Consider the following 16,871-nt stretch of genomic DNA (forward strand, 5'->3'; position numbering starts at 1 on the left):
GTGCAGACCTTCTGGGAAAGATCTGCAGTGTGTGTTTGATTTAAAAAAGAAAGCCAGATTAATTTTCAGTGTCTTTTTTTCCCCCTTCTGCCTATCCCGACTCACACCACCCCAAGTGCATTCTTTGATTTATAGACTATTGGCCCGTTTGTGCTCTGAATTGGGATATTTTTCACAAAAGTAAGTCAGGGATTTAGATAAAACAGAGGCTTCTTCCAGCCCTTAACTGTTGCCCCCTTGCAGGTCATTGCAAACTAACATAAATTTAAAGGACTTTACATTAAAGTATATGTCCTACTCCCTTAGCAACTTTAATTAATTAACAACTGAATAATATTAGAAAGCAGACGTCGGGGGACTTCAGGTCTTGTGCACTGAGTGCCACCAGTTGGTAAGAGATTATATTTGTTTGTTCGATGCAAAGATCCCCTGGTTCTCAGAGAACAAGTAGCAGACTTGAAGGAACTGAGGCAGAGAGAGAGAGAGAGAGAGAGGTATGTGGAGGAGATCTTCAGGCACATACTAGTAGTCCCAAATCCAGTCTGGCAGCCCTTCTGCTGCCTTGGAGGAGCAAGGTCACCCAGAAAATGAGAATCACCTTGGAATAGTAGGGAGTGCTCATGCAACTAGGGCCTGCTCTCCAAGGGGCAGATGCAAAAAGCTCGCGCTGAAAGCGGGCGCTGTGTATTCAGCGCCCGCTTTCATAACGAGCCCCCAGGCACCTCTCCTGGGGGCGCGATGCAATATTTAAATTAGGGGTCGCGTTGTCGAGGAGGCACTAGGGGTGATTGCGCACCCCTAGCACCTCATTGATAGCACAAGCCGGAAAGAGGTCCGCTGTGGTGGCTATCCGCTGGTTAAGAAATCGGATGCTGAATTTATCAGCGTCCTGTTTTCCTAACCAGCGCACATGCAGGAGTTAGGAAAATGGACGCTGATTCAGCGTCGATTCTCCCAGCCTGACTACCAGCACCAGAAGAAGTGTATAAAATCAATATTAAAGTGTCCGGCACTTAATATTAATTTATTCACTCCTTCACTTATTGCGGATTGGTCCCTTTACTGTCACATGTCAGTGAAAGGACCAATCACCTTTCAGAAGGTGATTGGTCCTTTCACTGACATGTGACAGTAAAGGGACCAATCCACAATAAGACAGTAAAGGGACATGTGACAGTAAAGGGACAGTATGATGCCAATTTTTTAAAAAGGCTCCATAGACTGGTGAGCCTGATATCAGTGCCAGGCAAAATAGTCAAAATTATTATTAAAAACAAAATTATTAACCATATAAATAGACATGGTTTATTGGGGGAGAATCAACATGGTTTTTGCAAAGGGAGGAATTTGACAAAGGCCCATATAAGGGACTTCTCAGGAAATTGGGAGATCATGGGATTGGAGGTAATGGCCTATTGTGGATTGTTAAAATAGATAAAAGTTAGGAAGCAGAGGGTAGTTTTCCGAATGGAGAAAGGGCATTAGTGGAGTGCCCCAGGGGTCTGTATTGGGACCTGTCCTATTTAGCATATTCATAAATGATCTGGAGAAAGGAACGACAAGTGAGGTGACCAAATTTGCAGATGACACAAAATTGCTTCGAGTCATAAAAACAGCAGTGGATTGTGAGGAACTGTAGAAGGACCTTGTGAGGCTTGGAGATTGGGCTTTTAAATTGCAGATGCAATTTAATGTGGACAAGGGCAGAGTAATGTACGTAGGGAAACATCCCAACTTACAGGTGCATGATGCTGGGTTCAGTGTTAGGAGTCGACACCCAGGAAGAGGACCTCGGATTCCTTGTGGACAATACTTTGAAATCTTTGGCTCCACGCGTGGCGGCGGCAGTCAGAAAGGCAAATAGAATGTTAGGAATTATTTGGAAGGAATAAAGAACAAAACAGAGAATATCATAATGCCTCTGTTTAGATCCATAGTGCAACCACATCTTGAGTACTGTGTGCAGTTCTGGTCATCCCATGTGAAAAAAGACATACATTGGTTTTACAATAAACAGATAATTACAAAAAAAAAAGACATAGCAGATATGGCGACAAAAATGATAAAGGGTATGGAAAAGTTCCCTTATGGAGAAAGGCTGAACAGATTAGGGCTTTTAGGTCTGAAAAGAGATGACTGGTTGAAATTAATAAAATCATGAGTGGGGTTGAATGGGTAAATTACCCTTACAGACAACAGAAGAATTAGGGGATGCTCCATGAAACTAGCAACCAGCAAATTTAAAACCGAATTGTAAGAAGTATTTGTTCACTCAATGCACACTCAAGCTATGAAATCTGTTGCCAGAAGAAGAGGTCAAGGCAACTAAAGTCAAGGAGTTCAAAGGAGGATTGTATCCCTGGGAGTGTGATATAATAAATAGATCGGCTATGGGGAATCTGATGAGCTGTGACTCGAACCGGCCACTGTCAGAGACAGAGTACCGGGCTCTATGAACCTTGGTTTGACCTAGCAAGACACTTCTGTCCTTGTGGGAGAGGAGACAAACTCCGGTTTGGGACCTTGGACAGGTTAAAAAATAGGAAAGGAAGAATAAGACTCAATGGTTGGTTTCCTTAATAGAGAAAGGTAAATAGTGGAGGGCCCCAGGGATCTATACCTGGGATTGGTTCTTTTTAACATGTTTATGAATGATCTGGAAAAGGGAGCAGTGAGTGAGGTGATCAAATATGCAGACAACACAAAATAATTTCAGGTTGTTAAATCACAAGAGGATTGTGAAAAATTGTAAGAGGACCTGATGAGATTGAGAGATTTGGAATCCAAATGGCAGATGAAATTTAATGTGGACAAGTGGAAGTTGATGCACACAGGAAAAAATAATCTAAACTCTAGTTACATGATGTGAGGTTCCATATTAGGAGTCGCCACCCAGGAAAGGGGTCTTGGCGGTGGCGTGGACAAAGAAATTGTCGGCTCAGTGTGCTGTGGCAGTCAGAAAAGCAAACAGAATGTTAGGAATTATTAGGAAGGGAATGGAGATGTCATCATGAATATTGTGTGCAATTCTGGCTACTGCATCTAAAAAAAACCCCCGATATAGCAGAACTAGAAAAGGTACAAAAAAGAGCAACCAAAATGATAAAGGGGATGGAATAGTTCTCCTATGAGGAAAGGCTAAAGAGGTTAGGGCTCTTCAGCTTGGAGAAAAAATAGCTAAGGGGAGATCTGATAAATGTCTATAAAATCTTGAGTGGAGTGGAGCAGGTCAATGCAAATCAGTTGTTTACTCTGTCAGAAAATAAAAAGACTAGGGGACACGCCATGAAGTTACTAAGTAGTTCATTTAAAACAAATCACAGAACACATTTTTTCACTCAATGCGCAATTAAGCTCTGGAATTTATTTCCAGATCTGTGGTAATGGCAGTTAGTGTAGCTGGGTTTAATAAAGGTTTGGACAAGTTCCTGGAGGAAACTCCATTAATCATTATTAACCAGGTAGACTTGGGTAATACCACATCTTTTTTTTTTTTTAATTAGCAATTTTATTGTTTTCAATAAATAAAAGTGACACATCCAAAGTAAACAGTATAAAGCAAAACCAAGAAATGACACACGCATGACAGCAATCGCATTTCAAATATTACCCCAAACCCTCCCACCCCTCCTTCCAACCTTTCTGCAGTTATCAAAACCAAAAATAACAATAAAGAATAATAAAAAACAAAAGATCTAATACATAACCCTGAAAGTCCATCTAAAAAAGCCCCATGAGCTGCATCGAGTTTCATTAAAATAAGATGGAAATCCCTCCATGTCTGAACATTACAATTTTCTCCATACTGGGAATACCACTTCTTATTCCTGGGCATAAGCTGCATGGAATCCATCTACTATCTGGGATCCTATTAGGTACTTGTGACCTGGACTGGCCACTGCTGGAAACAGGATACTGGGCTTGATGGACCCTTGGTGCTTCTTATGTATTACTTTAGATGCACTGAAGGATTTTCCCCCATTTTAGGTTTATTGGGGAGGGGAAATCTTACACCCAGGCCCTATTGAAAGCAGCTCTCATTCACCCTGCTTCCCCTAAAAAGACAAAATGTCCAGTAGAGGTTTACACCCACATATAATCATCTGCACAGAAAAAAAAGGCTGCAAACAGATGAAAGCAGTGCTCCCCTGGTTGTCTCAATTCTGGTGACATTTGACCAAGACATACAGCTGGGTTAGCCAGCTCTGCTTCTCAGGAGCCACAAAAAGGTCTGGTTTTGGGGGAATCCAGAGATATATGTGCATACAGTAGAGCAGTGGTTCTGAACAGGTGTGTCGGGGACACACTGGTGTGTGTGAGGTCCTGGGAGGTGTGTCGCAAGGCCAGCAGGTGGCTGCCTCCTTATCAGCCCGGGTAGGAGTTGGTTGACTTCTCTTACATTGGGAGGCCACTCTCACTTCCTTCTTTTCTTTCTGGCCCAATGGGAGTTTGTTTCCTCCTTCACCCAGATCAGAGCGAGACATTGCCAGCTCCTGCTGAGTCTGGGAGTGATGCTGCTGCTGATCTCTTCACCCTGTGGAAGGAGGGGAAAGGACGTTGGGGATGCTGTGCAGTTAGAGATGGAAGGGAGAGAGAGAGTGTGGGGGCTGCTGAACAGGAAGGGGTGGAAAACAAGGGGTCAGATGGGATGAAGAGGGTAGGGAGAGTCAAGCAGGGGGGAGAGGGAGCACAGGGAAGAGGATGTGGGGGGTCAGGAATGCTGGGCAGAAATGTGAGTGTGAGCGAATGATTGAAAGGGAGTAACTGGGAAAAGTGAAGGATGATGGAAGCATGGAAGGGGAGTGACGGGATGCAAGGACCATAATATGTCAGTTTTGGGATTGTGCATTTCTTCTATCTTTGTACTTTACCTAGTGTAGGAGGCTATGTATTTCTGTTTCTAGCTCTCCAGTTTTGCACTGCATGCAGAGTGGCTTTTTGAGGTTTTCATTCCAGTTTGTCTCCACATTTGTAATCTTTTATTCTGTATTTGGTGAAGGTTGGATCTGTACGTGTGACTGAGGTGAGGTATTTCACTAGTAGATAGGGATTTGTATCAATCTTCTTTGTTGTGCTTTCTCTCAATAAGACATGCATTGGTGCTGCACTGCTGCCCTGTCATAGGAAGGGCTATTGCTGTTTGAGTTCTGGGAATTAGTGTTGTAATGGTATGGAAAGTTTGCTACACATGTGCTGAGTGGGGGGTTTTCAGTTTTTGTATTTTACAATGCGCCTGGTAGTTAGAGTTTGTGTTTCTGTTACTGAGATAGCACCAGAATCAGAATATCTTTTTAATACAACGAGTTGTATTTGTAATATCCTAATTCTTCTCTGCATCCATTGTTGGGGATTGGGGGGGGGGGCGTTTGTGGGTGCAGGTTCCTGTGGATGCAGAGTATATGTTTACATTTAACCCCGTGATGGTCAAGTGTTCAGTGTGTCACACCTGTAAGTATTATCTGACAGGTGTATCCCAATAGAAAAAAGGTTGAGAACCACTGCAGTAGAATTGGTGGGTATCTGAAAACCCTGACCTGTTTGTCTTTCCTGAGGACCGGAGCTGACCACCCCGAGACACAGAGAACTTCTGTCTCTTTACTTAATTAATCCAACAATTACTTTCAGACTCGTAGTTATAACATAGCAGTCAGCAGAAACGGACAAGCCTATTCATACCCCAGATCAGTCCAGACATGGGTTTTACATTTCTACCAGCAGAAGGAGGCAGAGAACAAAAACTTTTAAGACACTGCTACATAAACAAGAGTGCCATCTGCATTCTCTCAGTATTTCTCTGTCTCCAGCAGATGGTAGAGGTGCAAACCTGCAGTCTCACAAAATAAATACATAAAGGAGATAAGAGAAGAAGAAGATCATTTTCATGTGCTCCCTGAGGTGTTAGGCATCTTCGTGGGCCATTCCTCAGGTCGATCCGGGCAGGCAGTGGGTTGGAGATCCCTGAGCTGCTTTAGTTCGCCACACCCAGGGGACTGAAAGCCAGAGGTCCTGGTTCTTTCCATCTGCCTGAAGCCTTCTTTCCCTAGCCTACAGCCAGGAGCACATGGAAGTATCCCTTTTGTTATGTTTCTTTGAAAAAAAGAAAGGGGAAAGTCAGTTCCTCAGTCATGTCAGACCGTCAGGGGATGACAGGTGTTGGGGGAAGAAGGACGCAGGAAGCAATGAGTTTTCTCGGTACTCCAGGGGTCCAGGGCTGCTCGGGAGAGTTGTCTCGTGCCACTAATTCCCCTTCTTGTCTTCTCATGCAGCACTAATGGCGCTGGCCTCAGAGAACGGGAAGGAATATCGGGCCTGTGGTGTTAGGCGGAAGCAGCTAAACTCTGCCGCAATTTGCTCAGATTGCTCTGCTGGACGGGAGGGAAGCTTCAAGAGAGCATCCGACGGCAGGAGAGTCATCCAGTCACATGGGTCCATCGGAGAGGCCCCTGGGGAGGTTGAAGACACAACTAGCAAGAGGTGTACAGACGAAGCAGCCAGCTCCCAGAGTGTCCAGAGATTCCCCTCCCCTGCTATCTCCAGTGGTTCAGTCAGGGCTCGGGGATCAGGGGCAGGAAGGGGAGTTGGAACAGGCCTCGTCAGGTGACGGGAGTAGTGATGTTGAGGATTTCTCCACAGAATTTGTTTTGCTCTTGCATAAGGCCTATCTGGCCAAGCGACGAGAAGGAGGTAAGAGGCCCCAGGGCCTGAAACCTCAGAAGACCCTGAAGAGATCTAAAGTGGCTTTGGCCGAAAGATTGGGGGGGCCTGCTCTGCCGTTTGGGGCTGGACCGTCCTATGGGAGATGACTGCTCTGTGGTTTCGGAAGGTTCAGATGACCTGCAGGATGATATGGGGGCTGATCCAGCGGACGAACCTGTGGATGTTGATCTGGATGTGAGCAAGGATGCAGATAATCCAGATGAGGTTCCATTCACAGAAGGAGATGACCCTAGGGTGCGTCCATCTGTTCTGCAAGGAGGAACTGAGACCACTTATTTCCCAGGTTCTGGAAGAGCTGGGAATTAAATTTGTCCAGGTGGAATCGAATAATGAAGACATGGATCTGGTCCTGGATGGACTTTGGGGACTGCCAAAGTTAGTGAGCTGGGAGTGGGATACTCCAGAGGCAGGCCTCAAAGTAGCCAGGGCAATGGCAAAGTTATATCCTTTGTCAGACAATACTTTGGAGCTGTTGGTATTACCTAAGGTGGATGCTTTGGTATTGGCAGTGACCAAGAAGATGACCATTCCAATGGCAGGGAGGGTCGCGCTGAAAGATGCCCAGGACCGAAAGCTGGAAATTCATTTGAAGAGGATGTTTGAAGTCTCAGCTCTAAGTCTTAGAGCGGCAATCTGTTGTAGCCTACATTGGGTGCAGAAGACACAAGAGAAAGAGCTCCAACCCGGCAGCCAATTCCAGAGAGGTGGCCCGGTTGGAAACCGGAGTGGCCTATGTGGCAGAAGCACTGTATGATTTGGTCCAGACATCCGCCAGGAGTATGGTCTCAGCAGTAGCTGCATGCAGGCTCCTGTGATTGCATAATTGGTCAGCAGACGGTAAATCTAAGTCGCAGCTGTGTAATCTTCCTTTTAAAGGAAAACTGTTGTTCAGGGAAGATCTGTAGCAACTGATGAAGTATTTGGGTGAGTCAAAGGGGAAAAGATTGCCTGAGGATAAGAAGAGCAGCAAGAAGACTTTCCCTGCACGTTCTCGCTTCAGGGATATGAAAGCATTTCATCCCAACAAGGTTGCTTCATTTGCAGGAAAGCAGAGCTCAGGAAGGCAGCAGTCCTTTCAGGGCGGCCAGAAAACAACCTGGGATAGCTCTGGTCAGGGGGCTGGAGGAAGCAAATCCTTCACAATGAAATCAGGCTGGTCCACTCTTCTGAGGAGGCCGTCGGAAGGAAATTAGCCCTCTTTTACGAGGAGTGGTCCAATATAACATTGACCAGTGGGTCCTGGAGGTTATAAGAGACAGCTATGCTTTAGAATTTTTGCACTGCTCAAGGAATCCTTTGTAGTGTCTCATTGCACATCCCACGTCAAACAGGAGGCAATTTGGGATACATTGCAGAGGCTTGAGAGACTAGAAGCAATTGTGTCAGTACCGCCAGAAGAACTCGGCCAAGGGAGATACTCTGTTTACTTTGTGGTGCCCAAAAAGGAGGGCACCTTTCATCCTATCCTGGATCTCCAGAAGGGCAATGCGGCTCTGTGGGTTCCACATGGAGACATTGAGGACTGTAATAACCACGGTCCACAAAGGAGAGTTTCTCGTGTTGTTGGATTTACAGAGGTTTATCTGCACATTCCCATATGATCAGAGCATCTGAAGTTTCTGCGGTTCATGGTGCTAAGGCAGCATTTCTAGTTTTGAGCTCTCCCTTTCAGATTAGCGAGAGCTCCGTTAACATTCATGAAAGTGATGGTTGTGGTGGCAGCTGCTCTGTAAAAGGAGGGGATTCTGGTCCACCTTTATCTGGACGATTGGCACATCCGGGTGAAGTCAGAGGTGTGCTGTGCAGTCAGTCGATTCGGCAGGTCATGGAGCTGTTGTAGTCGCTGGGCTGGTTAATAAATCTAGCAAAGAGTCACCTAGTTCATCCCAGTCATTGGAATTCCTGGGAGTGAGGTTCAATACCCAGCTTGGCAGAGTGTTTCTTACCTCAGAAAGGATGATGAAGCTGCAGCTACACTTGGTTCAACTACTACGACTGGTGATGCCCAGTGTCTGATATTATTTTCAGGTCCTGGGTTCTATGGCATCTATGCTGGAACTTGTGCCATGGGCTTTTGTGCACATGCGTCCTTTCCAGAGGGTGTTTTTGTCTTGATGGAATCCGCTGTTGGAGGAGTTCATCGCCCTTTGCCACTTTAGGGAGTCTCCAGGTCCAGTCTTTTGTGGTGGCTATCTCGCTACAATTTGAAGAAAGGGGTGGAACTGGAGACTAGATTGGGTAAATGGTGACCAATGGCAGCCTCAAGGGTTGGGGAGGGGGAAGCGGTCTGTCAAGGGCGGACAGCCCAAAGTCTTTGGTCACCAATGGAAGCGTTCTAGTCTTTCAATCGTTTGGAAACAAGGGTGGTATGCAGAGTGATGTCATTTCCTGTAGCAGGTGCGTGGTTGGTCGGTGAGAATACTCTTGGATGATGCGACGACAGTGGCCTATATCAATCACCAGGGAGGGACAAAAAGTCACACGGTGGCTCAGGAAACGCAGGTGCTGATTGCCTGGGCAGAGTGGTGTCTCATGTAGCTGGGGTAGACAATGTGCAAGCGGATTACCTCAGCAGGCAGCAGTTGGATCCCGGGGAGTGGAAGTTGTCTGCAGAGGCTTTGACCCTCATATTCAGTCCAGGTGGGGCAGTCCACAGCTGGATCTGATGGAATTGAAAAGCAATGCCAAGGCGACACGTTCTTCAGCTGCCAGTGGGAGATCGGCATAGAAGGGATCGACGCACTGGTTCAAGCATGGCCATCAGAAATTCTGTTGTATGTGTTCCCTCCATGGCCTCTTGTCGGTCAAGTGTTACAACACATAGAAATACACCCAGGAAGGGTGGTTCTGGTGGTGCCAGACTGGCTGCATCCATGGTTTGCAGATCTCGTTCAGCTCACGATAGACGGTCCTATCAGGTTGGCTCACCTACCGGGGTTACTGTGGCAAGGGCCCATATTCTCGGATCGGGTAGATCACTTCTGTCTCGAAGCTTGGATTTTGAGAGGAGGCGGCTATGGTTGAAAGGATTCTTGGAGCCAGATATTGCTACTGTGTTTCAGGCGAGGAGGCCGTCCACTTTGCTTGCTTACATTTGAGTGTGGGGAGTGTTTGAGTCCTGTTGCTTGGAGGAAGGTTTAGAACCGTTGCAGGTCAATATTCCTCATATCCTAGCATTTTGGCTGCTACCTGCACTCACTCCGAGTGCAGGTAGCAGCATTAACATGTTTTTGAAGGAAATTACATGGAATGCTGTTGGCCTCAATTTGCTCCAAGTGCAGGTAGTAACATTAGCATGTTTTTAAGGGAAGTTACATGGAATGCCATTGGCCTCAACATCCAGATGTCATGTGTTTTCTGAAAGGGGCGAAGCATTTGTGTCCTCCGGTTCGTAGGATGTGTCCATCCTAGAGCCTTAATTTGGTTCTGAAGGTGCTTTGTGGTTCTCCTTTTCAGCCTTTACTAAGGGTATCTTTAAAGAATCTCACCTTGAAGTCTGTCTATCTGGTTGCGATCTGTTTGGCCAGGTATATTTCAGAGCTTCAGGCTTTGTCATGTAGAGAGCCTTTCTTGCGAATCAAGGATGATGGGGTGTCTTTACTTACGGTGCCATCATTCTTGCTGAAGGTCGTTTCCTCTTTCCATATTAACCAGTCGGTTGAACTCCCTGTGTTTCCGAATTTGTCATCGGAAACACCTCATGCAAGAGAGCTTCACTTATTGGATGTTCATTATAATCTGTTATAGTACCTTAAAGTCACTAACAGTTTTCAATGTTCAGATCATTTGTTTGTTCAGTGAAGCAAGGAAAGGAAGCAAAGCATCCAAGGCCTCCATTGCATGATGGTTAAAGGAAACTAGTTTTTTAGCTTATCTTTATGAAGGTCGGTTGGCCCCAAAGGAGCTGCATGCACACACTGAGGGGTAGATTTTCAAACCGCGCGATTTGGCCTACTTTTGCTGGCGCATCAGGCGCAAGCAAAAGTACGCTGGATTTTAGTAGATACGCGCGGAGCCGCGCATATCCGCTAAAATCCGGGATCGGCGCGCACAAGGCTATGGATTCTGTATAGCCGGCGCGCGCCGAGCCGCGCAGCCTACCTCCGTTCCCTCCGAGGCCGCTCCGAAATCGGAGCAGCCTCGGAGGGAACTTTCTTTTGCCCTCCCCTCACCTTCCCCTCCCTTCCCCTACCTAACCCACCCGCCCGGCCCTGTCTAAACCCCATCCTTACCTTTGTCGGGGGATTTACGCCTCCCTCCGGGAGGCGTAAATCCCCGCGCACCAGCGGGCCGCTAGCGCACCGGGACGCGACCTGGGGGCGGGTACGGAGGGCACGGCCACGTCCCCGGACCGCCCCAGGGCCGTAACCACGCCCCCCGGACACGCCCCCAAAACGCTGCCGACACGCCCCCTAAACGCCGCAACGACCGGGCCCGCCCCCGACACGCCCCCCTCGGAGAACCCCGGGACTTACGCGAGTCCCGGGGTCTGCGCGCGCCGGTGAGCCTATGTAAAATAGGCTCACCAGCGAGCAGGGCTCTTAAAATCCGCCCCTGAGAGCACAGGCTATCTCCTGGGTGAAGAGTCAGTTGGTATTGCTGCAGGAGATCTGTAGGGCAGTGACATGGTCTTCGCTTCACACTTTTACTAGACATTACAGATTGGACATACGTGCTCCAGAGGAGGCTGTATTTGGGGAGAGTGTGTTGCAAGCAGGTCCTTCGGATTCCCGCCAAGTGTGGGGGAGCTTGAGTACATCCCACTTGTCTGGACTGATCTGGGGTATGGACAGGAAAGGAAAACTGGTTCTTACCTGCTAATTTTCATTCCTGGAATACCCCAGATCAGTCCAGAAACCCATTCCCTTAGTTTTGAAAAAGCATGGTTGGTTCAGTATGTGTATATTGCAGATTGTATTGTTTGTATATAGGTTTGTTCTTTCAGTTTTACTCTGGATGTGAGGGCTCCCAGTTCAGGGGGGTTTACTGTTAATTCTATGTTCGCCTTGGAGGAGGCGGTAGGAATTAACTTGAGATTGTTCTTTCTTGACTTGGGTTCAGGTCAGTTCTGAGGGACTGCAGGTGCCACTCTCGTTTATGTAGCAGTATCTTAAAAGTTTTTCTTCTCTGCCTCCATCTGCTGGTAGGGATGGAAAACCCACTGGTCCGGACTGCTCTGTGGTATTCCAGGATCAAAGATTAGCAGATAAGAACCAATTTTCCTATTGACCTTACCTACTGTGTCAGTGCAGACCCTACTCAACTCCTGATTATCTCCCTCCCTTGGGCTCACAGGGAGAAAGGACAAGGGAGAGAGATTCTTCCATAGTTTTGCCAGGTGTGCTTGAGTTTAGTCACTGTACTGGTTACTAGCACCTCCTGCTCAGAGGCAATTCCAGGTATCCACCACCCTCCCAGGAAGGAAGCGTCCTTCCTCCTCCTCATATCATGTCAGGACCCCTTTATGGTATGTCCTTGTGTCTTGGGGAAACCTGCCAGATACAGATGTAGCTATCATATTTGCCTTTCCCTTTTTATTACTAGAGAATACATTTTAATCTATATAAACCTATTTATTAATGAGACATGGGAGCATTGCAGTTATGATGAACTCCTTTGGAGCACTGATCTTGGTTTTCTCACCCCCTCTCTTTGTCTCCTCAGTATTCTCCCAGCATGACAATGAGTGTGTGATTCCCACCTCCCGCCCTGGATCCCCCCTCCCACCGACATTGAAACAAGTGCTGCTCAAACATCACATGGAGATGTTCATTCACATGGAAGTGTTGAAGACGAGGTCGAGAAGAGGAAAAAAAGAAAGAAAATAGACTAACAATTTGTAAACTGTATATTTAAAGTGGAAACGTTTCCAGATGCGCTGTTCTTCTCTGGGAAGCCGACCCCTTCGAATTCTGCAGATCTTAGAGTCATGGGAAGAGCAAGCCCGCCACAGACTGTGGATCTGCCGTCACCCTCCCATCTGTTCTCTTTTTTTTTCCTCTGCCCCTTTCTCCCCCATAATCCCTTCTCCTCACCCCCACAAGAAATCTGTGGTTCCTCTTTCCCTGGTGCCACGAAAGACATTGCAGAGACAAATGAAGAACATTCCACATCTCCAGGCTCCTTGGGTACGGCAAGTGCTGGGTAAGGGGGGATGGGGAAGCCACAACGCAAGACTCTTTATCAACATATACCTGCATCAATTTCAAGAAACGTTCCACTGATGAGGACAGGGGATGGGCTAAAGAACTTGCACGAATGGTTTGTTTCAATTATATACTTGTTGGCGCCATACTTGGAGGGAAGCTACAGCAGTGTTTCTAGAAGAGAGATACCAGCTCTGTGCAGGCCTTGGCCTTTTCAAGGATGTGATCCAAAGGCATGCCTGCCTTCCCTCTTCTTCTCCCCCTCCCCCTCCCCCACCACCAACCCTGCCACCTCACCAACATACCCTACCCCCAGTGCATGCTTTTCAACTCCAGATGTCCTACAGAAGCCACATTAGAACTTTTTTTCATACCTTCTTTGGAAAATGAGGACTACAGGATTCACATGTTTTGGACCTGAAGATGAAATGCAGCCCCATTCAGCCCAAAAGCGAGCTGGAGACCCTCTTGAGTTTTTCAGAGACCTTATGTTGTAGCTTTTATGTTCATTGCATGCCACCATGGACCCTGGAACATTCTTCTGGAGGGTTACCAGATAGATTCCAGCTCATTAGAGGCCAGGCAGGGTTATTATTTTGGTTTTTCAAGCCTTGTTGCTTCTGTGGACTTGCCTTTCTTCTTTTTCTTAAAAAAAAAAATCTGAACTATAACTTAGACAAAACCAGTCCTGTCCTAACTTGATCTGGATGATGTTTAGTCATCCCTTAGGCACGGGGGGATCTCTACCCCTATGGCTGTGAGCCCCTGCCCCCTCCCTCCAAATAATAACTTGGGAGAAGGATACTAAAGCAAAATCTTCCCCTTTGACAATTTGCCGCTGTATCCAAAAACATATAACCAGCTGAACTGACTGAGGTGCAGGATGTTCCATGTAATGTTTTCATGCCCTGATGATGATTTTCATGAGGTCCTCTGGAACATTCTAAAGTGCTCGAGTTAAGTTGTGTGGCTCAAGGGTGGTTAGTGTCCTCCCTGAGATGCATGGCCACAGTTACCCTCAACTCTTTATACTCTGCTGTATCCTTGTCTATCTAATTCCCATGCCATTGGCAGCTGAGTTCCACACCTGGTTTTCTAACCTCCTTCCTATTGTATGTGAACTTCTGCGCCAGGATCTTTAAGAGGAGGTCAGAAAACTAGGACTGGATACAACTCCAGTGTAAATGGAGTTAGGTTAATAAATATGGTCAGGGTGAACCAGCTGGCTCTAGTTTTATAGGACTGGCAGATCCCATCCTGGCTTTACTCCTGTAGCATACATGCAGATATAGTTCTTGTTTATATTAGGGGGAGTCCCTGCATGCTTTGGGATAAAACCAGGCCTGGTACTGCTGTTATAATGTCTAATTTAAGAGTTTATAAAGTGAATGCAGGTTATCAGGTGCCAGCTGAGCCAGTCCTGTTTTTCTGCCTTGTATTTAGGGACTTGTAGTTCCAGTCTTTTCATAGACTGGCACCACAAATCCATAATATACCAGGCCAAAATCAGAACAGAACAATTTAATAACCCTAACTGGCCAAAATTCTCCCCCTTGGAAATCAGGTCACTTGGCAGCTCTGTGATTACTTCAAGGAACTTGGAAGTACAGGTATCTTGCTAGGATGGGATAAAACCAGGCCTGTACCAGCTCTTCCTGCTGACCCCCAGTGCCCTGTTGATGCCATTTAATTTGTTTTCCTTAGCAGAGACCCAACTTCCCCTCTTGGCTCCCCCCAATCGCTGCCTGTGTCTTTCCCATATTCACACAACAAACTGCAATCCTAGAGCAGGGGTATTTGGCCAGGAGAAGGGGCTAAATACTTGGTGAGTTGCGATGACATCATCTCACAAGGCCATGTAGTGAATCAGAGACGTCAGCAGATTGGCGTGGGGGCTAACCCAAGCAACCATGGGCATGGAGGTGCCATTTTAGGCTAGAAACAAAGTCTCAAATGGAAACTGGTTTGCTTTGGTCAGTATACTGGGTCAATGACTGTGACATGCCGCTTATCGCGAGGACAAAAAACATCTGCTGGAGAACACAGCTAAGGAGTGTCAGTGGCTGTCTGATCACCCTGGACCTGGATGCCTGCTAACATCCTGGTTTTCTGGCTCTCCAACATCAGTATTTTGCATATGGGGAACCCAAGAAGAAAGCTGATGTGCATGGCTTGGTCAACCAGAAAACCAGGCCTGTTTGTGACCCTCTGGGGGGAATGGAAGCCACCTCTACCGTAGCGTTTACTCAGACACCATTGTGACTCCCCCCCACCTTTTTATTTTCTGCTCCTGGGCTGCAGAAAGTTCATACTTAGTCCTGCAGTGTGTATAGACCTTGCTGTTGGCACTTGAACTTTCTAGAATTGTCAGTGCCCTCGTTTGGGCTGGCATTGTGCTTTCAGCGCCTGTATTCACAGTAGATTCTGTGGCATTTTTGGCTCCTGCCTTTTCTCCCCCTCCCCCCCAGTTTGGTGCGTTTTGCTGGATTCTCCCAATGCCTTCAGCCCTTAACATTCTTTGTGTACCGCATCTTGTTCAGGCCTCCAGCAGAATTCCAGTAACACCTCTCACATAGCTCCAGCAGAGTGGGAAGGCATCTTACTTTGGTGGATTCAACATCCATCTTTCTTCCCATTACACTGCCGATATGTCATAATACAATGCAGAAGCCACACCTGTGATACCTTGTGAGGAGAAAGATAATCAGTTTCCATATATTCCTCATTCTTTTTTTTTGCATTTGGGGTGGCCAGGGGTTCTGGATCTGGAGGTCACAGTCCCTTGGCTTGGTTAATAATTTAAAATAAATAAAGCAAGACACTTTTATAAAAGGACATTTCCACTCGGACCTGCAAGAAAAGGATCCAGGCCAAGACGAGAAGTTATGGCATGGCTGGTGGCAGCCCCAGCTACCATCGGGGCCAGCATGCGGAGCCGATTCTCCCGCCCCTGCGATGCTTGTAGTTGCTCTCACCCGTGCACACTGGGGAAGGTGTTTCCAAGATTCCTTTAAGGGGAACTCCATTATTGGGGACAAGGGCAACCATCTCGTTAAACAACCAGGGACCACTTTTAAGTTTAATATGAAGGACCCTTTCTCCCCCTTCCTGTCCCCCAATCCATCTCTTCTTTCTAAACATAAAAGACCTCATTAAAAAAAAAAAAAAAAGGACATGTCTGTGGTTGTTTTTTTTTCTTTACTGCTGTTTCACCCCAGATCAGCTTTGTACAGATAAACGCATAAATTCTCCCCTTCCACCTTTGTTCTGGCTATTTTTTTTTTTTTTAATTTTTTAAATTTTTTTTTACTTTTACTTTTTGCAGTGTCTGCCATTCTACGTAATTCTAGTGTGATGTAAAATACTGTAACATTAGGACAGAATTTAAAAGGAAAAATAATTAAGTACTGTTATTTGTTTTTTCTGATATGACAGTATTGAATACGAAGCCGGCCTCCCCCCGCCCCGGAGTTCACTTTGTATTAGTCAGTAGGCATAAATAGAGCATTGGGTCCTATGTTTTAATTGTTATGTGTAGGATAGACAATTATGTCATTTGTATGTTCTTTATATTGTAAAAATTCTTTAGACCGAAAGTTGCTTATCAAAGAAAAACCTGCATCAATAAATGTAATTTGATTTTTTTCATAGCTTAGTCTCCCTTGCTTATACCACAACCCCCCTGAATGGTTTATGCTCCTAGCTACAGTAAGTCATGTCTTTATATACATCATATAAGTCAGTTCGTCCTCCGGTGATGGTGGAGGGACGGCAGGGAATTGGTGTGACGCACCAGTACTGGTGGCTGTAGTTCCTGATTCTTCACTTGGCAGTCAGTCTGCAGGCTCCAGTGGGCACCAGGAGGGGAGGGAAGAGCAATAAAGCCAGCACTGCCCATAGGGCTCCCCTCCAACCGTCGACCTATAAAGGGCGCCTGGTACTGTATACCACACATGGACGCACACACACACACACCCTCGACAGACTGTGCTGTATCTTCTAATCCAA

At 46.5% G+C, this 16,871-nt stretch overlaps 1 protein-coding gene across 2 annotated transcripts in view; it reads left to right on the forward strand.

Annotated features, from left to right (window-relative positions):
- The window catches only part of SSBP4 (single stranded DNA binding protein 4), a 530,243-nt gene extending 513,730 nt beyond the window's left edge, over window positions 1-16,513 (forward strand). For both annotated transcript variants that reach the window (XM_029614396.1, XM_029614397.1), the window contains one exon: window positions 12,382-16,513. In XM_029614396.1, coding sequence (XP_029470256.1) covers window positions 12,382-12,411 — 30 coding nt within the window. In that variant the 3' untranslated portion in view covers window positions 12,412-16,513. The remainder of the gene's footprint in view (window positions 1-12,381) is intronic.
- Window positions 16,514-16,871: the final 358 nt, after the last annotated feature.

Source organism: Rhinatrema bivittatum, chromosome 8 (genome assembly GCF_901001135.1).
Source record: "Rhinatrema bivittatum chromosome 8, aRhiBiv1.1, whole genome shotgun sequence".
Classification (NCBI taxonomy): Eukaryota; Metazoa; Chordata; class Amphibia; order Gymnophiona; family Rhinatrematidae; genus Rhinatrema; species Rhinatrema bivittatum.